The following is a 23,693-nucleotide window of genomic DNA, read 5'->3' as shown; positions in this document are numbered from 1 at the left end:
GAATCATTGGGAAGGAAAGAGTACAAAGGCTCAGGAGTACATTAACCGCTGAGGAATGATTCAGAGACAAGCATCAATGGATAGAGAGAGGCCCGTTAAGAGAAGCAGATGATGAGACTGTTCAAGGCCTGTGGTTCAAGCTCCTTAGAGTGTTGCTGCGCTTCATAAGGCCTAGGAGGTCTTCCTTAAAACAGGCAGGAGCTGGCCCATCTAGGTTGCCCCAGTCTGGAGAAAGTCCCCAGAGTACTGGGGGAAGATCCTGGGCAGAAACAGCTGGGAGGGGGTAGGATTTGGCTCCTGGGTAGAAGCAGCTCTCCTTGGAAGATGTGTGGAGAGGAAATGCCAGAGGAAGGTCACACGGACGCATTAAGGTGTGGTGCTGAGAACAGACATACACACATATATACACCTGAACTATCACACACTCACCTTTACATATGTCTGCTTACATATACTATCCATTTATTTACTCACACTCATGCACACACAAATATCCATATACACACATTCCAATAGAAGCAATGACATACATAAGTACATACTCATGGATCTCCTCGGGTCTCAGTTTCCTCCTCTGTAAAACAAGGTGAAGTAATTCTGGTCAGGATGGCTGCCCAAAAGGGAAAGACTGTCCAGTTCCCATGTACCTACTACCCTGAAATTTGAACCATCAGAATGATAGAGAAATCCAATAAAAAATAACAGTGACCTCTTCCACCCTAGACTTTGTGTACAAAGTCAGCCAGAAGTCCAAAGGAAATAAAGGAAGCCCCACCAACAAGGCCAACACTCACACGGAGTAGTCTCTCAGCACAACTAGGGGACAAGATATAGCCTGAGAAAGCCTGAATTTCAGAGATGTAAGGTGATCTAACTTGGCAGGCGCTTATCACAGGAACCCAGGAAACCCAGAGTGAGACAAAATATTGCAAATCACCCCACCTAAAAGTGCACTGGGGGCCTCAATTCAGGAACTAAAGCTGGAAAGATGGGCACATTTTTAAAAAATCCAACAGTATTGAACATTATTACAAATCTAGAAATCTCCTCCCCAAAGGAGAGAGTACCTCTAACTGCAAGAAAAGACTCAAAGGAAAAAATGGGTTTTCCACAAGAACTCTGGATCTAGAAGAATGAATAGATTTTTAAAGAAATAAAGAGAACAAAACTCTGAAGGAAAAGAATAGGGAGAGAAAGTGGTAAACCTTACCCAATGACAGAAATCAGTGATCTATGAAACAATAATAAATATTAGAACAAAATCAAAATATTGAAAAAAAGGTAAGATATCTAATACCAAAAATAACTGACTTGCAAAAGAGTTCAAGGAGAGATCATTTAGGAATCAAGCCTTTCCTGATCTCCCAACTACAGAGCCCTCTGTCCTCAATTACTCTATATTAAATTATTTTATATATACAGTTATCCCTTCCACATTGTTGGGGTAAGGGGCACAGCACACACGTGCGCACGCACGCACACACACACACACACACACACACACACACACCCCATACTCCCTGAATCTGGAAAATCCACATAAAATTTTTTGACCCCCTTCCCCCATACCAGAAGAAGTATGAATTATTTTGGTATTAACAGATAAAATGTTGATATTATAAAATACTGTACATATATTTAATGCATTTCTGAGTTTCAATCTTTTCCTGTGTCATCTGCTGGTCTTTGTGCGTCATCTGTGACTTCTATAAAACTCCCCCAAATTCTGATTTAATTTCTTATGCCAACCTGTGATATATTGAAACTGCAATGGAGAAAGTCGCAACGTGGAAGGGATAACTGTATTTGTATTTGACATTGCAGTGAAGCTGTGGGGTGTGTGGAGTGTTCAGGAAGACCTAGCACCACTGGTGTGGGAGCTGCTCATTCACCTTTGGTGTCCATCTTCACCCAACCAGCTCTACCCACCTTGGCTCCAAAAACTGGTAGCATACACAGGGGCCATAGTCTGGTAAAAGCTTTTCAGCAGATGGCTAAACCAGATGGAGGGTGACAGGTCCCAAACCTGTCAGTGAGTCATGTCTACCCCCAGCGTTTGAAGACTTCCCCTGTGGCCATTGAAGGCACCAAAGTCATCTACTACCTCCTGGGCCATGGCCAGCCATCCTGACATTTGTCCTGCCACTGGACTTTGATGACTCAGGAAGAGAGAGGCTGAGGACTTTGTGCAGCTCTGACTCACTTCAATCCAATTCACGTGCAAGTCAAGAATTACCCCCATGATGCCACTGGTTTGCTTCAAAAACAAAAGATCAATAACATTGAATTTGCATCCATCTTTAAACGGGCTTGTCTTCCCCGTTAGGATGCAGGTGCACTGTGCATAGGAAGCCATTTTCCTATGCCCTTTCCCTCCACTCCCACAACTGACCTCCCTGGGGAAGCCCTCCCTAACATTTAATTCCCACGATCTTTTCCTCTTAATTATTTCCTGTTCATCCTGTAGAGAGCTCACTTTGTCTATATTTGTTTACATGTTGCTTTCTCCATTCCTCATTCCTGAAGCTCCTTGAGGGCAGGGCCTCCTTTTGTCTCTTTGCATCTTCCCAGCATTGAGCCCAGTGCCAGGTACATAGGAAGTGCTTAATACATTGAATTGAAGTCTTTGTGCTTGTATCCTGAGCATGGCTCCACTGCTTTATGCTGCCCTTGGTAAATACATGAGCTCTTTTAGCTGACAGACCTGCCACCAGAGTGGAGGAAAACTTGCTACAGGAAGTATAGTCATCACTAGCCTCACCAAGTGGTGAATGAAAGGGCAGACTCCTCTGGAGTCGGGGGGAAAGGAGTTATGACAGAAGCACAGGAGCTAAGATGGTCAAACAAAGCCAAGCATGCAGAGGGGGAAAAGGCCCAAACCACAGCATTCTAATGGGGCAGACAAGTACATGTAAAAATGTATGCAGCTTCAATGTTGTTACTTATCTTTCATTTTCAAAGAGGAACAATGACATGATGGAGTAATGTTTGATTGTCCTGAGGCTTAAATGTGTTGAGGCCAACACGTTTGGTGGCGGAGGGTGCTGGACATTAAGAGATGTAGGCATTTTGAAATGGGAGAAGACACCAAGAGAAGGGGCCAAGTAATTCAATTCTAAGCTTTCTTCTTTTTATTTTCCTAACAAAACCTAAAAGCCATGATACTTACATTCCTTGGTCTATATTTGCACAGATACCTGAATGGAAGAAACTGCCCAAGAAAAAGGATTGAATAAACCAAGCCCCACGTTATGTAAAACTTATCCCATAAAAGAAGTTAATTAATGCTTGGGGATAGATGTGTTAGGACTTTAATTAGATACTGCATCTAATCTGAATATATTTTCTAATTAATCTTAGCTCAAAGTCTTGTCATTCAGACAACCCTAATGGGGATTTGGGGGCTGGGGGTTGGCTGATAATATTATTGTTAAAATCAATAACTGATAACCTATGTTTCTAGTCCAACCAGAGAGGGGAATAATGACATAAGTAAAGGATGGGGACTGACAGCTGACCTTTATGTACACGCTTCTTGCAAATAAGGAGTGAACTCTCACCTTCCAGGACTGTTTTAAAGTATTGTCTTAATGAATCAATACTTTCCATATATGTTTGGGCTGAGTAATCAATCATCTGTGGAAAACTAAATAACAATGCCTGAAATGCCTAGTCATTAAAGGTGTGGCCAGTTCATTGAGATCTGCGACTGTGAATTATGTTTGAGGGGTGGGTTAGAATGAGAGTTGTTTTTAAAAAAGGGTTACAGTAAAGAAGACTTGAATGTTGGCCAATGACTCTTCGGTGACAAGCGTACTTCATATGGGAGTTATGTGTGTGGTCATCGCCCTTCGGGGGCTGGACCCTGTCTCTTCAGCTTGCCCCAGTGTTCTTTGGACAAGATATGCTTGATGGTCATCTTGCTAAGAATGAATGACACCTACGTATATACTTGATCAGCTGGGGAACAATTGAATAAATTCTGGTATCTGAATACAATGGATTACTACATTATGACCTTGTGGTTGCTTTCAGAGAAACCCAAAAATACTTATAAGAATTGTAGTCGTGTGAAGTTAGCAGAACCAGGAAAATAATATATATAGTAACACGAACCTTTTGATGACAAAAGAAACTTTCAAAAACTTTTAAGAACTAGAATTGATGCTAGAGACCTGCTAAAGATGCATACTACATATTTCCTGACAGAGATGTATATGGACTCAAGCTGCAATGAGACATACATTTCTGGACATGGCCAGCACGGGAATTTGTTTTGCTTGACTAGGCATATTTGTTACAAGGTTTTGTTTCTAATAAATTGGAGGAGGTAGTGGGAGAGGACTGGGAATAGGGTTGCCAGAAGAAAAGGAAAGACAAAAGGGATATTGAAGCATTATTTTAAAATACACAGAAGATAAGAATCACACATAAGCAAGACAGTTTTGAAAGTTACATTTGAATTTATTATATAGCTACAAACAAACACAAGCCAAAACAATTGAGATTCAGTTTCATATGAAATTCTGTTTGTGTATATGGAAATGCTAGCTTTTAACTGGTGTTTCTTAAGCTCAGAATTAATTTTTTTAAAGGTTTAGGGTTATAAATCAACAATGATTAAGTGCTTACTACACACCAAACACTGGGCTAGCAATAGGGAATACAAATACAAAAATCACAACTGCTCTCAAAGAGCTCACACTCACTGAGGGAGAGAACACACTGCAGAGCAGATGGGTGCAGCAGTGGGGAGATGGCAAGGCCAACAGTCCTACATGGAAAAGGCCTTTATTTAGGTAGTTCAGATGAGAGGACTAGGGGACTAAAGGGCATAGAGGCACAGCATATGGTAAGGCTTGGAGGATCCTGGGAGGAAAGGCTGGGATGGACAATAAACCCTGATGATGCTCCATCCCATCAGAAAAAATGTGAATAGTCAGGAGGCCTGAGCAAAGGGGGAAGGCAGGATGGGTGCATACTTTTGATGGTAGTGGCTCTTCATGATGCCATTCTGGAAAGGCTTAGCATCAGGAGACAGGCTAGGTGTCTGCAGTCTGATCACCACAGATCGCCCTAAGCCCCTCTCTTTCTGTTCATTTGTATCGGAAATGATTGATATCTATCACATTATCTACTGATATCTATCACATTAATACTTTTTTAAAACATCAACAAAAAATTGGAATAACAATGTAGTTTGACAGAAACTCTTAATTGATAAGTCTGTCCAAAAAGTGATAGAATGAAACAAATGAATGAATACTATAGCTCTGCAAAAGGAGGGCTGGTAGCTGTAGATAGTAACTGTGAAAAAGGTACTAAGTACAAGTGAATCCACCAAGAGCAGAAAGTATTGACAAACAAGATGGCCACAAAAGAGTCTACGATGATGGCATTTGGTATATCAGGCTGATGTCAGGGACTTTTCCAAGAAAGAAAAAGACCTGAATCTCTCTTGGAGTCATGGAAATTCAGTCCCATGCCCAGTAGCATTTACATAGATCTCATGCATTAGGGTACAATAGCAGTTACAGGGATATAGAATCTATTTGCACAAAAATACTCATAGAAGCATTATTCATAATAGCAAAAAACCCCTTCACATTCTTTGACTCAGGGAAATAGGTAAACACATTTTTATAAAAATAATGTAATACTGATGTGCCCCAATATATGACACATCTAATAATGATGACAATAATAATAGCAGCTAGCATTTACATAGTCCCTACTACGCTCAGGCACTGTGCTATGCAACTTACATGTATCTCATTTGATCCTCACGACAACCCTGGGAAGTCGGTGCTATTATTATCCCCATTTTATAGTTGAGGAAACTGAAGCTAAATGACTTACCCAGGGTAATGCAGCTAATAAACATCTGCAGTCAGATTTGAATTCAACTATTGCTAACTCCGGGCCCAGCACTCTATCCACTATCATCTCATTTGTAAATTCCAAAGAAAAATATTTCTCTGAAGTAATACAAAGTGAAGACTATAGAGTAAGAGCAACATAGCCACTGAGGAAGATTATCTAAGGAACAACAATATCACGCCTGTGTAAATATAAAGACTTCCAGAGTCAACAGGCATTAAGCACACTTACAATGTATCAGGCACTGGAGATACAAAGAGAAACAAAAAGACAGTTCATGCCCTCAAGGAGCTTACATTCTAATAAGACAACACATAAAAGGGCAGAGCAACATCTGGGGGCAAAGCTCAGAGGATGAAAGATGGTGGCTCTAGGCCCTTTCTCAAAATGGAGCAGCAGGAAGCCATAGGGGCAAAGACAGCAAAGAAGACCTTTTCTGGTCATGTTAAAATATTCACATTTGTTTTAATTGCAAATAAAACTTACTGATTTTACAGGGATTTTGTTCTTGTTTTCATCTTTGATTTTTTTGTTACATAGAATAAAAAATAAAATGAAAGAAAATATGGGTAAAGTTACCCTTAAAAAAACAAATAACACTGCAGTAGTTTAGGGGAAATGTTCAATTAAGAAATCAAATCCCGAATCAGTCCCATATACTCCACTGATTTATGAATTTTACTGCAATCTAATGGTATCTCGGGATGTGAAGGTACTATACATCCCATCATCACACAGCTGTCTATCTTGCCATAGGCCTGATGCTGCCCCTTTTGTCCCTACCTAGAATAGCATCCTATGAGCAGAACCTCCAGAAACCATGACCCCAGTTCAAGGGGTAATTGATCTACCCATCTTTTGAACTCCTCCCTGGGAGTTCTGATGGCTTTTCTTTGTCAGCTGATAAACATTTATTGCCAACTTTGTGCCAGGCACCATACTAAGCTCAAAGGATAAAAAGAAGAAAAAAAAAGGCAAAAGACGGTCCCTGCTCTCAAGGAGCTTATGACCTAATGGGAGAGATAACATAAAAATATATACAAGGCAAGGTAGATACAGGATAAATAAGAAATAACAATGGGAAGGCACTAGAATTAAGGGCAGTTGGGAAAGGCTTCCTGTAAAAGATTTGAGTTGGGACTTAAAGGAAGCCAAAGAAGTTAGTAGTTGGAATTGAGGAGAGAGAGCATTCCACGCATGGGGGACAGTCAGAGAAAATGCCCAAGAGATGGGAGTGTCTTGTTCATGGTACAACCAGGAGACCAGAGTCACTGGATCAAAGAGCACGTGGCGGTGACTGAAGTGTAAGAAAACTGAAAAAGTAGAAGGGAGCTAGGTTATGAAGGGCTTGAATGCCAAATAGAGCATTCTGTATTTGATCCTAGAGGCAACACATACCATTGGAGTTTATTGAGTAGAGGAATGACATGAGCAGACCGTCACTTTTTGGAAAATCATTTTGATGGTTGATGGAAGGATGGAGGCAGGCAGATCCACCAGCAGGTTACTGAAATAGTCCAAGTCTGAGGTGATGAGGGTCTGCACTAGAGTGGTGACAGTGTCAGAGAAGAGAAGTAAACATATATGTGATGTTGCAGAAGTGAAATCAACAGGTCTTGGCAATACATTGGGATTTGGGGTGTGTGTGAAAGAGTGGGTTCAAGATGACTCCTAGGTTGTGAGCCTGAGAGATGGGTGAATAGATAATAGGGAAGGTAGAAGGGGGAAGTGTTTAGGGGGAAAAATGAGTTGTGTCTTGGAGATGTTTAGTTTAAGATGTCTACTGGACAAGTAGTTTGACTTGTCAAAAGGCAATTAGAAATGTGAATTGAAGGTCAGAAGATAAGCTGGAGCAGGAGAGGCAGATAAAAGTCTTGACTGATGAATGAGTGCAAACTGCACTAGTAAATGTAGCCAGCTTTCAACCAGACCGTTTTGTCTTGTGTCCTAATACTACCCAGCCACTCTACTAAGAACAGCACCTTTCTCTCCAGTATGAAATCTTTGGTGGCTTTTTAGTACTTTATTCTCACTAAAGGCTTTGCTGTATTAATGACAAATTAAAGGATATCAATTCTGTGTTCTTTCTCTTCTGTTTGGTGATGGTCTGCCTCTCACCAAAAACCTTCCCACATTCATTACACTGAACAGGATTTTGGTGAAGTATGAGTTCTCTTATGTCTAAAAAGGGTTTGCCTCTCAATGAAGGTCTTCCCACATTCTTTGCATGCAAAGGGTTTCGTTGCAGTATGAGTTCTACGATGAGTAAGCAGGTTTGCCCTCCAGCTGAAGGCTTTTCCACATTCGTTACATTCAAAGGGCTTTTCTCCGGTATGAATTCTCTGATGATAAATGAGGTGTCCCCGCTGGCTGAAAGTTTTCCTACATTCCTTACATTCAAAGGGTTTCACTCCAGTATGTGTTCTCTGATGGGTAATAAGGATTGTTCTTCGGCTGAAGGCTTTCCCACATTCATTACATGCAAAGGGTTTCTCTCCAGTATGACTTCTCTGATGGGTAATAAGATGATCTTTCTCACTGAAGGATTTCCCACATTCATTGCATTCAAAGGGTTTCATTCCAGTATGAGTTCTCTGGTGTCGGATGACATGTCCTGTTTGGCTGAAGGCTTTACCACATTCATTACATATAAAAGGCTTCACTCCAGTATGAGTTCTCTGATGGATAATAAGGATTGTCCTTCGGCTGAAGGATTTCTTACATTCATTACATTTAAAGGGTTTCACTCCAGTATGGGTTTTCTGATGTCTATTAAGGGTTCGCTTCTCACTAAAGGCTTTCCCACAGTCACTACATTCAAAGGGTTTCTTTCCAGCATGAATTCCCTGATGATAAATGAAGTGCATCCTCTGACTAAAAGATTTCCTATATTTGTTACGTTCAAAAGATTTCTCCCCATTGTGAATTATTTGATGTCTAACAAGATTTTCCCTCTGGCTAAAGCTTTTCCCACATTCACTACATTCAAAGGCTTTCTCTTCAGTATGGGTTTTCTGGTGTGTGATAAGGTGTTCCTTCTCACCAAAGGTTTTTCCACACTGATTACAGTCAAAGGATTTCTCTCCAGTATGAATTATCTGATGATTTTTGAGGGCTTCACACTCATTGAAGGCTTCTCCACATTCATCACATGTGAAAGGTTGCTCTCCACTATGAGTTGTCTGATGAATAATAAGACTATCCTTCCCATCGAGAGTTTTCCCACCTTCATTACATTCAAAGAGTTTCACTTCAGTATGAGTTTTCTGATGAGAAATCAGGTGTTCCTCCTGACTAAAAGCTTTCTTACATATATTACATTCAAAGTGTTTCTCTCCATGATGAGTTCTCAGATGTTTTTTGAGGTATTTACTCTCTTTGAAGGATTTCCCACATTCAATACATGTGAAAGGTTTTACCCCAGCATGGGTTTTTTGATGAGCAATAAGATGATCCTTCTCACTGAAGGTTTTCTCACATTCAATACATTCAAAGAAATTCACTGCAATATGAGTTTTCTGATGAGAAATCAGGTGTTCCTCCTGACTAAAGGCTTTCTTACATACATTACATTCAAAGGGTTTCTCTCCATTATGAGCTTCCTGATGCTTTTTGAGGGCCTCACTCTCACTGAAGGTTTCCCCACATTCAATACATGTGAAAGGTTTTTCCCCAGTATGGGTTCTCTGATGAGTAGTAAGATGATCCTTCTCATTGAAGGTTTTCTCACATTCATTACATTCTAAGAGTTTCACTGAAGTATGAGTTTTTTGATGAGAAATCAGATGTTCCTTCTGACTAAAGGCTTTCTTACATACATTACATTCAAAGGGTTTCTCTCCATTATGAACTCCCTGATGCTTTTTGAGGGCCTCACTCTCACTGAAGGTTTCCCCACATTCAATACATGTGAAAGGTTTTTCCCCAGTATGGGTTCTCTGATGCGTAGTAAGATGATCCTTCTCATTGAAGGTTTTCTCACATTCATTACATTCTAAGAGTTTCACTGAAGCATGAGTTTTTTGATGAGAAATCAGATGTTCCTCCTGACTAAAGGCTTTCTTACATACATTACATTCAAAGGGTTGCTCTCCATTATGAACTCCCTGATGCTTTTTGAGGGCCTCACTCTCACTGAAGGCTTCCCCACATTCAATACATTTGAAAGGTTTTTCCCCAGTATGCGTTCTCTTATGAGTAATAAGATGATCCATCTCATTGAAAGTTTTCCCACATTCATTACATTCAAAGAGTTTCACTGCAGTGTGAGTTTTTTGATGAGAAACCAGGTGTTCCTTCTGAATGAAGGCTTTCTTACATACATTACATTCAAAAGGTTTCACTCCAGTATGAATTTTCTGATGCTTTCTGAGGTCTTCACTCTCACTGAAGGCTTCCCCACACTCAATACATGTGAAAGGTTTTCCTCCAGTATGGGTTCTCTGATGGCTATTAAGAAGATCCTCCTCATTGAAAGTTTTCCCACATTCATTACATTCAAAGACTTTCACTGCAGTATGAGTTTTTTGATGAGAAATCAGGTGTTCCTTCTGAATAAAGGCTTTCTTACATACATCACATTCAAAAGGTTTCCCTCCAGTATGAATTTTCTGATGGTTTTTTAGGTCTTTACTCTCACTGAAGGTTTCTCCACATTCAATACATTTGAAAGGTTTTCCTCTAATATGGGTTCTCTGATGGCTATTAGGATGATCCTTCTCCCCGGAGCTTTTCTCACGTTCATTACATTCAAAGATTTCCACTGCAGTATGAGTTCTCTGATGGGAAAGCAGGTGTCCCTTCTGACTAAAGGCTTTCTTACATACATTACATTCAAAGGGTTTCTCTCCAGTATGAACTCTCCAATGCCTTTTGAGGGTTTCACTTTCACCGAAGGCTTTCCCACATTCACTACAGGAGAATGGTTTCTCTCCAGAATGAGTTTTGAGATGTCTAACAAGGACTGTTCTTCGACTGAAGACTTTCCCACACTGATCACATGAGAAAGGTTTCCCTCTCTTATGAGTTCTCTGATGAGAAACCAGGTGTCCCCTATGATTGAAGCCCTTCTTACATACATTACATTCAAAGAATTTCTCTCCAGTATGAATTCTCTGGTGCTTTTTGAGGGCTTTACCCCTACTGAAGGCTTTTCCACACTCATTGCATGGGAAAGGTTTCTCATTGGTATGAATTCTTTGATGGGTAATAAGGTTTGTTCTTCGACTGAAGGCTTTCCCACATTCATTACATTCAAAGGGTTTCTCTCCAGTATGTATTCTCTGATGGGCAACAAGGTAATTCCTCTCAGTGAAGGCTTTCCCACATTCATTACATTCAAAGGGTTTCTCTCCAGTGTGAACTTTCCGGTGTCTAATAAGATTGGCTCTCCAGCAGAAGCCTTTACCACATTCATTGCAAAAAAACCGCTTCTCTCCAGGAGGAACTTTCTGTTGGCTTTGGGGTATTTTATTATTATTAGGGGTTTCCTCTTTTTCACTACAAGTCAAAGGTTTTTCTTCAGTATGAGTTTTCTGATGGTTAATAAGGCCTACCTTTTGAATGAAACCTTTCCCACATTCATTGCATGTAAAGGGTTTCTCTCCAGTATGAATTTTCTGATGAGTAATAAGGACTGTCTTTTGGGTGAAAAATTTCCCACATTCATTGCATGGAAAGAGTTTCTCTCCAGCATGAGATCTCTGATGGATAATAAGGCTTGTCCTTTGGCTGAAGGATCTCTTACATTCATTACATTTAAAAGGTTTCATTCCAGAATGAGTTTTCTCATGTCTACTAAGCAGTACCTTGTCACCAAAGGGTTTTTTACACTCACTGCATTCCAAATTTTTTGCTTTAGCATGAATTTTCTGATGATAAATGAAGTGTACCTTCTGGCCAAAGCTTTTTCCACAGTCATTACACTTAAAGGGCTTCTCTCCGGTGTGAGTTCTCTGATGTCTAATAAGGTATGCCTTCCTCACAAAACCTTTCCCACATTCATCACATGTAAAGGGTTTCTTCTCAGCATGAATTTTCTGGTGAGCTTCTAGCATCTCATTCTTACTAAAGATTTGTCCACATTCACTGCATTCAAAACCTTTCTCTCTAGTATGAACTTTCTGATGAACAATAAGGGCTGTCCTTCGGCTGAAGGTTTTCTTACATTCATTACATGTAAAGGGTTTCACTCCAGAATGAATTTTCTGATGTCTATTAAGGGTTCGCTTCTCACCAAAGGCTTTCCCACACTCATTACATTCAAAGGGTTTTTCTCCAGTATGAGTCCTCTGATGAGATACTAAGTGTGATCTCTGCCTAAAGGCTTTCTTACAAACATTACATTCAAAGGGTTTCTCTCCAGTATGAGTTGTCTGATGTTTAGTAAGATTTTCCCTCTGGCTGAAGCCTTTCCCACATTCACTACACTTAAAGAGTTCCTCATCCGTATGAGTTTTCTGGTGTGTACTGAGGTATTCCCTTGTAGGAAAGACTTTCCCACACTCATTACATTCAAAGTGTTTCTCTTCATTGTGAGTTCTCTGATGTTTAACAAGGTATGACTTCTGTATGAAGCCTTTCCCACATTTATCACATGCAAAGAGTTTCTCTCCAGTATGAGTTCTCTGATGGTCTTTGAGTACATTACTATCACTGAATATTTTCCCACATTCACTACATTTATGAGTTTTCTGATGAGAAACCAGGTGTCCCTTCTGACTGAAGGATTTCTTACACACATTACATTCAAAAGGTCTCACTGTATTATGGGTTCTCTGATGAGAAATAAGGTGTCCCTTCTGACTGAAGGCTTTCCTACATACATCACATTCAAAGGGTTTCTCTCCACTATGAATTTTCTGATGGCTTTTGAAAGCTTTACACTCACTGAAGACCTTCCCACATTCACTACATGTGAAAGATTTCTCTCCAGTATGCGTTCTTTGGTGGATACTAAAGAGTCCCCTTTCACCAAAGACTTTCCCACATTCTTTACATTCAAATGATTTCTCTCGAGTATGAATTTTTTGATGTCTAACAAGGTGTACCTTCCGTCCAAAACTTTTCCCACAGACACTACATTCAAAGGATTTCACTTCAGTATGAGTTCTCTTATGGGTAATTAGATTTTCTTTTCGACTAAAGCTTTTCCTACATTTATTACATTCAAAATGTTTCTTTCCAGTATGAATTCTTTCATGTTTTTTGAGCATTTCTTTTTCCTTAAAGGCTTCCCCACACATATTACACTCAAAGAATTTTACTCCAGGAGGAATTCTCTGATAAATCAGTTCTCCCCTCCGGTTAAAGACCTTCCAATATTTGTTACATTTGTAATATTTCTGTCTTGTAGAAATGCCTAATTTTCTAACAAGATTTGATTGTCTCCCAAAGGCTTTTCTACATTCATTGTGTTCATAAAGTTTTTCTCTACCATGTAGTCTATGAAATTTAATCAGATCTGAGTGATAAATGAAAGGTTTCCTAAATTTGTTATACTTACAAAGGTTCTTCTTCATATCCCCAAAGCTTGTTCCAAGTGTCTCATATTTTCTAACATTTTTCCTTCTCCACGGTGGAACAGAGACTGACCCCATGCTAAAACTTCTGTTAGGTACCCTCCCCTTACTAAAAGTTTTTCTGGAAGTGATTGTTATTTGTCTGGGTTGTTTCTCTGGGTTGCCCTTCTGTTTCTCTAAATTAACATCACATTTTCCAGTATCTGCCATCTTGAAATGCAGAGGAAGAACCTTTGGTTGTTTTTTCTTAGATGATGTCTTCATGTAAATGTCCTGCATCCGATCTGTTACCTTTGTTCCAAACCTGGGCTCTTGACTAATGGAATCTGAAAGAAATAAAAACATGTAACTAGCCACTTTTGGTTGTACTGACAAAAAGGAACATTGTGACAGCAAATTCTGGTTTATTTTGCTTCCATCAAGAAGAACAATGTTCAATTTGGAACAGGAAAAATAAACACTGTTGAGGAGGAACTGAAGTCAAAGACAGGTAAGGCACAAACTATTCTTTTTAGACATAAAATCTTAAATAATTGGGAGTTATAATTAAGTATTCATAGTTGGACTAGGTAATAAAATATATTAAATAAAGTGGTTGGCCACTAAATATAATGACTGACCAACATAATAAAAATGACACCATTACCTAGGTGAACTTACAAATTCAGGGCAATACTAATCAAACTACCAACAATTACTATATAGCATTAGAGGAAATTAAAACTAGAAAAATACAAAATAGATGCAAAGGACTTGAGGGACAGGGGAACACCTGTGTGTTAGAGCAAGGTCAAACTGGCTCAGGAGAGACAATTATTAAATTTTAAGTATGAACATATATTTCCCTTGTAAAATGCTAAAAATCTGGGCCCAATTTGTTTCTGTTTTTGTTTTGCTTATTGTTTCTAGACTTAAAGTGATGCATAACTTGTTAACAATGCAGATTAAGCTTAAAAGTGTATTTGTCCACACATTCCCCCCACTCCTTCAGGTTGTTTCTAAGTACATCTCTGGAGAGAAGGTACCACCAGCCAGGGGGAGAGAAACAGAAAAGGATTCATGTAAAAACTTCCTTGAAGGAAATTAAGGATTCTAAGAGATGAAAGTGAGTAGGATTCTTCCTCCAATTCCAAATTCAGTACAAAGATAAACAGGAGATGGGACTGTCTGAGATGAAGTGTGTAGGAAACAGTAAGAAAGCTAGCTTGACTGGATCACAGTATTTTGAAGGAGAATAAGTGTAAATAAAGGGGGCAATGTAGATTTGAACTAGGTTATGAAATACTTTAAATGACAAATAGATGAGTTTATATTTGATCCTTGAAATAATAGGGTACCACTGGAGTTATTTTGTTAGAGAATAGCTGAATAAATTATAGTCTATTAATACAGATGAAAATAAAATAAAGAGTAAAAACAAAACATTTTTAAATACACTACAGAGAGAAGGAAATTCAGAAGGGGATGTAGACAAGGAAGAGTTACCATATTCAATTTAATAAATGATTTTATTTTGGGGTAAAAAGATTACAGGATTGAAATAGAGTCCTAGAAGCCTATTACTTGCATTCCATAGCCTCTCTCTCTCTCTCTCTCTCTCTCTCTCTCTCTCTCTCTCTCTCTCTCTCTCTCTCTCTCTCTCACACACACACACACACACACACACACACACACACACAAAATCATCTATGTCAAAAATAATCAAATTTACAAATGACACAAATCTGGGAAGGAAAGCTAACAATATAGGATTCAACTAGGATTAAAAAGATCCCAAAATGCCAAACCAGTGGGCTAAAATTAATAATTAGAAATGTAATAGATAAATGCAAAAAATTTACATTTAGGTTCCATCTCCACAAGGAAAAAAAGGAAGCATGACCAGACAATTCACCTAAAAAATATCTGGAGTTTTTAGTGAACTTCAAGTTCAACATACATGAAATATTTTACATGACCACTACAAAGATCATATGACATCAGACTTCACAGAGTACAGGATGAGAACGGTCAAAATCCTGCCCAGGCCAAAACACGTTTGCAGTACTGTGTTTAGTTCTGGGTGCCACATAATAGTAAGTGTACTGATAAGCCTTATGGAACAAAGGAGGCCAGCCAACATGCTGAACACTCCTAGCATGGAATTCCATAGAAAGCACAGCTGAAAAGAATGAAGGATCTTTAGCCTGAGAAAGACTTAAAAAAAAAAAATAGGACCTGGGATTTCATTGGTGTATTCTCCAACCAACACCTTGACCTCGATCACCCAACCTCTACTTGTTAGAGGGAGGACTTCAACTGAAGTCTACCAGAACAAGGCAAGCTCCCCACCATTATGTGACATTATTCTAGAAATCCACTGAGAAATAATACAAGAGAAGGAAATTAAAGAAAACCATTAATAAAGAGGAGACTAAACAAAGTATATTAATAAATTATCTATTTTAGAAAACCTCAGAGAATCAGCAAAGAAACTGAAATAACTTCAATAAAGTAGGATATAAAATAAATCCACAAAAATCAATAACATTTCAATACAACCATAACAAAACCTGTGAATAAATGCTAAAAAGGGAAATTCCAATTAAAATAAATACATAAGGTATAAAATATATGAGATTCAATGTACAAAAGTGCATACTTAAGGCTTAAATACATATGATTCCAAAACTTTTTAATAAAATCAAGAATTCATATATAGGCCTAGCCAATGATAAAAATATTGATACTGACTAAATTAATTTATAGATTTAGCATGCTACAAATTGAACTACCAAGGGAATGCTTCATTGAGTTAAACAAAATAATAACAAAACCCACTTATATTCATTTGAAGGAACAAAAAGTTAAGAATCTTAAGGAAAAATAAGATAAGAAAATTTTTTTTGAAAGGATGAATGCATATGGGACTTTTTTTTTTCCATTTTTGACCTCCATGGGGTAGAAGTAAGATGTCTTAGTCTAGATCTATACACATTTGTGTTACTTTCCCAGCTGCCTAAAGAAAGTCAGGCAAGTACTATTGATGGAGCTGTGAATTGGTCTAATTCTGGAAAGCAATTTGGAGTTATAGTGAAAAAGTGACTATAAAAGCCATATCATTTGATCCAGAAATCCCCCTGCTAGGCATATACTTCAGAAGAAGAAAAGTTGTTAAACGTATTTTGGTATATTTAATATACACAACAAAGTATCTAAATAGTACCTTGTGGAAACAAAATATATTTCCAACAACTGGTAAAGAGCCAAGCAAATAATCATGATACATAACTGTAATACATAATTTTTCCACTAGAAAAATCAGGAAACCAAATAAATTCAGAGAAGTATTGAAAGATTTACCTTACTTGATGCAGAGTGAAATAAGCAAAACTGGGGATAAAAAACACATCTATGATATAAATAGTAAGAACAAAAAATGTATAATCTAGGGGTGGGGGTGTATGTATACATAAAAATACACACATAGATACATAATATCCATGTACATACACATATACATACATACATATACACACATATATAAAACAAAAAATATACACACACATTTTGTGGATATGTACGTTTTATGTTTCTGTATACATATGCAAAAAAGCATATATACATTCTACACTGTATATACATGCAGGTATGTGTGTGTGTATACATGTATATATGCACACAAACACATATAATGATAATGATCAAGCTTGACCCAGAAGAAATGAGAAAATTAACTTTCCTCTTTTTGTAATGGTGGGAGACTCTGGGTATATAACACTATATGCACAGTACTGTCAGGATCAGTTAACATTCTGAGTAGTTTTTGGACATTTATTTTAAAATTTATTTTTCATTCATAATTATAAGGAAATATTATCAATATTTCATTCATTACTGTAAGGAATTCATTAGAGAGGGGAAAGGTAGGGAATATTTGGAAATGAAGATGATGTAAAAACAAAAGATAAGGAAAAAATTTTTAAAGAAGTATATCAATTGTCAAACACTACAAAAAAACTTCAAATAATCATTAAAAACTCAAATGAAAACAACTCTAAAATGTAACATGAAATCCAATAAATTAAAGATTTATAAAATTTAATGCTGGAAATGTGAAGTAAACACAGTACGAGACTAGTACAAGAGTTAAGAAATAATGCAGTATTTTTTGAATAAAATATAGCAGTCCAGAACATGTGCAATTAATCTGTTCATACCTTTGGATTACTGATAGCACTATTAAGGGTAAAAGTGTCAAACTTGCAGGCTCCCAGATGCCATAATTGGGAAATATTTAGCAAAATAAATAAAAATACAATATATGATAGCATATTTTCTAAGTCAAAATGCAGTTATAGAGATGCTTTTCTATTTCAGTTTCAGTAGCACTGGTTAACAGTACATTCTAAGAATGATGAAGAAAAGCCTTCTCTCTACAAAACTGTTCATAACAGCGGTATTTATAATAGGAAAACTTGGAAATAAGCCACGTGTCCAGCAATTAGAAAAAGACTAAATAAAATTGAATAAACTAAATTATGCCAAGGGAAATTATAAATAAGAATATGAAACAATATGAGAATTTCATAAGTGATACAAGCATGCTAACTTTGTACGTTAAAAATTCATGTAATTCTGAAGTCCCACCTCAACATCTATCAGATTGACAAAGATGGCAAAAAACAAAAGTGACAATTGACAGAGAGGTTGCTGCAAAATTGGTACATGAAGGCACTGTTGTGGGAGTGTGTGAAACAGGACATCCATTCTAGAAAGCAATTTGAAAACTATGCCCCCAAAATTCACTGTGCACACCTTCTGATCTAGAGATACCACTGGTCTCTACCCCAAAGCTATCATGGTCAAGGTCCCATATGTACCAAAATATTTTAGCAGTTTTTTTGTAATAGCAGAAAAGGAAACTAGTGGCTATTCATCAATTGGAGAATGGATGAACAAACTGTGCTGTACAAAGGTAACGAATGTTTTTACTGCAGTGTAAGAAATGATGAAAGGGATGATTTCAGAGAAAACTGAGAAGACTTATACGAACTGACACAGAGAGAAACAAAATCAGAACCATTACGGAGCAATGATCTTGTGAAAACAAGACCTCTGATCAATAACCAACCAAGAATCCAGAGGACCAGTGATGGTGTCTGATACCTGCCTCCAGACAGAAAGGGGATTAATTCAAGAAGCATAATAAGATGTGTATTTTCTGACCTGGCCACGGTGGAAATGTGCTTTGCTTGACTATACATATTTGTTAAAAGAATTTGCTTATTTCATTTTTCTTTTTGTCAGTTGTGGGAGTGGTGTGGGAAGAAGAAGGTTAGGAAGAGGGTTGTGACGGGGAGAGAAAGAAAAAAGAGTCACTAAAGAATTTTTTAATGCACAAAAGAAGACAAAAGGAAGGGCAAAAAGGAATCCCAGGCAAGCAGTATAGCTTTAAAGCTTACATACATGGTTAATTTGTTTTATTTCTCAAAGGGAAAAACAAGCTATATATACATCATGGAGATTCACACTTTTGTGTGCAGTCAGTCCTTTTTCTGTTCTATGTATGTCTGGTATTTGTCAAATTAAAATACACACACGCACACACACACACATGAAAAAAGTCCCATTATCCAACTTCAATTGGACCCTCACTGCAGTAAAGCAATCCTTTTATTTAACCTTAATTCTCTCCACAGAAACTATTCCAAACCTCTCTCCTAAAGCCTCTCATGTCTTCTTCCTGCTGCCCCACTCCCCCACTCTCCCACTCCCAGGCCATTAGCTAAGGATCTGACTTCTTCCTTTACTCGGAAAATTAAGATCATTTGACATGAACTCCTTTCCCCCTTTTTTCCATCTCCCAACCCCTCGGAACATCATTCCCTCTCCTCTTCATGACCAAGGCCTTGTACTTGACCATGCACTTGACCTCACTTCATCCACCTTCTTCAACAGATTGTGACCTCCATCACTTCTTCTCAAATCTTGAACCTCTCCCCATCTACCAGTTCCTTCCCTACTTGACTTGCAATATGGTCAGGTCTCCTAATCCAAAAAACAACAAAAACATCTTCCCTAAAAAACCCTTTAAATACAAAAACTCTACTCCTTTTAATATGGTTTTTGCTCTCATCATTTAACTGAAATTTTTCTCTCCAAAATTGCCAAAAATCCCAAGATTGCCAAATCTAGTTTTTGTCTCAGCCTTCATCGTTCTCAGTCTGTCTGCTGCAACTGACACTGCTGATCACTCTTTGTCTTTCCTGGGTTTATATGACACCAGGATCTCCTGGTTCTCCTACTTCTCTGAATCAACAAGTACTACTACTACTGCTATTGCTACTGCTACTACTACTACTACCTCTACTACTACTACTACTTCTACTACTACTACTACTTCTCCAGTTTCCTTTGTTGGATCATCTTCCATATCAGACTCTTTCTGCTCCCCAGCTCCAGGGGCTCCCCAAGAGCCTATTTCAGGGCCTCCACTTCTTCTATGTTCTGTTGGTAACCTCGTCTGCTCCCAGACATAGCTATCTCTATCTAGCTATATCTCCACCCAGTCCCAGCCTCTCTCCTGAGCCCCAATCCCACATCAACTAATGCCTACAGGACTTTTCAAACTGGATGTCCCAGAGATATCTCAAACTCAACACATTCAAAAACTCATTCTCTTTCCTCTCAAACCCACTCCTTTTGCATACTTCCCCTTTCTGTAGAAGACATCACCAATCTTCCAGTCTCCCAAATTCATAAGCGCCCTCAATTAATATAGCCAATTACTTGTCTGATCTGACCGTTTCTATCTTCACATCAATTCAGGTGCTGATAACATTTCCCCTAAATTAATGTAACAGCCTCCTAATGGATCCACATGTCTCCTCACTTCAGTCAGTCAATAAGCATTTATTAAGCATCTACCCTGTCCAAGGCACTGTGCTAAGTGAGGAAGATAAGAAGGCAAAATATCTGCCTTCAACAAGCTCACAATCTAATGGGAGAGATAATAAGCAAAAATATATGTACAAACAAGTTATATATAGGATAGATGGGATGACTGACAGAGGTAAGGTACCAGAGTTTAAGAGGGATTAGGAAAGCTATCCTGGAGAAGGTAGAATTTTAGCTGGAACTTGAAGGAAGTTGAGCAATCTGTACTAAGGAGGCAGAGATGAGGAGGAAGAGAATTTCAAACATGTGGGACAGCCAGAAACAATGTCTGGAGCCAAGAGAGGGAGAGTCTTGCTCTTGAAAGAGGTAGAAAGCCAGAATCACTGGATCAAAGAATACAAGGGAGAAAGGAAGAGGAGGGACTTGTGGCAGTACAAGACCAGTGAATTATTATAATATTCCACCTAATGCTAACCTAATTTTGAGGTTTCTAATGCTAATTCTGTTTCAAATTCCATTTGTAACTCTAATTCTATTTCTGACTCTAATTCTGTTCCCTAACTCCTGCCTAGTAGGTGCCTGGAATATAGTAGATACCTAATAAATGCTTGTTGATTGACTGTGGAAAGTAGAACCAGAATAACACACACACACACACACACACACACACACACACACACACACACACACACAAACTATAACTGTGTAAAAAAAAAAACCGGGAAAAAAAATCCCACAACTTTAGGAAAAAATATACAGAAGAAAACAGTTCAGAAGCCTCTGCGGATGTAACCAAGACAAATTTCTTCTATCCTGTTGAAATTAATCTATACTAACAATAACCTGAAAGTGAGAAAAGTTTATAAATTGCCGTATAACCACTTTAATATTATTTGTATCTCTGCATGTTTTAAAATACATCTCCAATTATCTCTTTTGTTTTTACACCACCCACATTTTCTAACTTATACCAGCAGTTCAGTAACCAACATACTAGAAACATCTGACTTTATATGCAGTGTTCCACATTCCTGAACCCAAGAAGCTAAAAGGAAAAGTACTCTCTCATTGGCCATCCTTCATGCATGCCTAGAATGCTCTCCCTTCAAGATTCAGCTCAAATTTTACCTGTTTTCACTCTCTCCTCTCCAAACAGCTAATGTCTTCCCTGTGAGACCATTCCTATCTATAATGTATTAATTTTTTTAATTAAATTTTAATTTTTTTCCCAATTACACATAAAAGTTATTTTTATGCTTTTAAAAATTTGAATTCCAAATTCTTTCCCTCTCTCCTTCCTTTGCCCCCACACTGAAAAAGGCAATTTGATATAGATTATACATGTTCAGTCAGGCAAAACAGATTTCCATGTTAATCATTTTGTGAAAAGAAAACAGACTCCCTCCCAAAAAAACCCAAGCCCAAGGAAAATAAAGAAAGTAAAGAAAAAGTATGCTTTGATCTGCATTTAGACTCCATAAGTACTCTCTCTGGAGATGGAGAACATTTTTCATCATAAGTTGTTCAGAACGGGGACCGCAAGTGGAAAAAAGTTTAAGAAGCCCTGTCTTAGATCAATGTATTCCTGCCAGTAGCTAAGTCATTCACACTTGGCTATCATACAGTATTGCTGTTACTATATACAACATTCTCCTGGTTCTGCTCATCTCACTTTGTATGTATCAGGTCATGTAAGTCTTTCCAGGTTTTTCTGAGAGCATACTGCTCATTCTTTCTTATAGGACAACAGTGTTCCATCACAATCATATACCCCAGTTTGTTCAGCCATTCCCCGATTGACAGACGTTCCTTCAGTTTCCAATTCCAATCTCCACAAAAAGAGCTGCTATAAATATTTTTGTACAACTAAGTCCTTTTCTTTTTTTTTCACTTTGGGATACAATTCTAGTAGTGGTACTGCTTGGTCAAAGGGCATGCCTGGTTTTATAGGCTATTGGGCACAGGTCCCAAATTGTTTTACAGGACAGCTGAATCAGTACACAACTTCACCAATGGTGCATTAGTGTCTCAGTTTTCCCACATCCCCTCCAACACTTGTCATTTTCGTTTTCTGTCAGATTATCCAATCTGACAGATGTGGGGCAGTACCTCAGAGTTGTTTTAATTTGCATTTCTCTAATCAAAAGTGATTTAGAGCATTCATTCATATGACCATAGACAACTTTGATTACATCATCTGAAAACTGCCTGTCCATATCCTTTGACTATTTATCAATTGAGGAATGGCTCATATTTTTATAAATTTGACTCAGTTTTCTACATATTTGAGAAATGAGGTCTGTTTCAGAGAAATTTGCTATAACAATTTCTACAGTTATGATTAACTATGTATTTCCCTGCATCCTATTTTCCCTCATTTATCCTACTCTCTCCTTTCACCCTGTCCACCCTCAAAAGTGTTTTGCTTCTGATGTTTACATCCCCCAATCTGTCCTCCTTTCTATCCACTCCCTCACTTTTCTTATCCTCTTCCCCTCCTACTTTCCTGCCGGGTAAGAGATTTCTACATGCAGCTGCTGCACTGTATCTATCTTGTATGTAAAAAGAGTGATTTGCATGGTGTGTCTCTCCCATTACAATGTGAGCTCCTTGAGGGAAAAGGACCATGATTTTGCCTACGTATTCGCAGTGCTTGGCACACACTAAGCACTTAAATATTTGTTGCCTGGCTGATTTCATTTGACACTCTGAAAATTGGCAAAAATAACAAAGGATAGGAGTAAACAAGGTTAGGGTAGTTTTAGAAATGTGAGCACATAATGCACTCTGAATTGGTCCACTTATACTGGAAAATAACTGGAATAATCTAAAGAAAATTACTAAAATGTCCTTATGCTTTGACCTAAGGATTCCACTACCAGGATCACACCCAAAGGAAGTTAATGACCAAAAGAAAGAAACCAGAGACACCAAAATACTTGCATATCTGTAGCAAATTTGTAGTATCAAAGAAGTGGCTTTTTTTTTAAAGTAGTGATTACTAAATATTAAATTATTTTTTAAAAAACACATAAAAGAAGGAAGATATACCTCATTCTGAGTCAGGGAAACATGAGATGAGGTGAAAAAGAGACATTAGGAAAGGGATTTGCCCAAGTCAAAGACACCCTTTGGGCTAGATGGGGTCTTCGCTGTGGGCTACTAGCCAACCATGCAAAGATGTAGCCACCTAACTGACCAGAGGAGATGCTGCTGGCATCTGCCTGCCTTTCCCTCAATCACTCACCTGGCTGAGGGTCTCTAGGGACACATTCCTTTGACCTCCGTGGGGCTTCTCTTCTCTCCAACAAGGAGATCACATCCAGCTTGGAAACAGGAAGCCCTAAACAGGGAGAAAAAGGAGAGAGTTCTGAGGATGGGCTGGAAAGTTAACTGAGAATTCAGTGATATTGC

The 23,693-nt window shown here is 38.2% G+C and overlaps 1 protein-coding gene across 1 annotated transcript in view; it reads right to left on the bottom strand.

Annotated features, from left to right (window-relative positions):
- Window positions 1-4,443: 4,443 nt before the first annotated feature.
- Window positions 4,444-23,693, bottom strand: part of LOC140525316 (uncharacterized) — a 50,159-nt gene continuing 30,909 nt past the window's right edge. The window contains exon 8 of the mRNA XM_072640589.1: window positions 4,444-13,223. Coding sequence (XP_072496690.1) covers window positions 8,019-13,223 — 5,205 coding nt within the window. The 3' untranslated portion in view covers window positions 4,444-8,018. The remainder of the gene's footprint in view (window positions 13,224-23,693) is intronic.

Source organism: Notamacropus eugenii, chromosome 2, assembly GCF_028372415.1.
Source record: "Notamacropus eugenii isolate mMacEug1 chromosome 2, mMacEug1.pri_v2, whole genome shotgun sequence".
NCBI classification, from domain to species: Eukaryota; Metazoa; Chordata; class Mammalia; order Diprotodontia; family Macropodidae; genus Notamacropus; species Notamacropus eugenii.
Note: the sequence above shows the minus strand (reverse complement) of the source record. Positions and strands in the feature narration are given on the sequence as shown.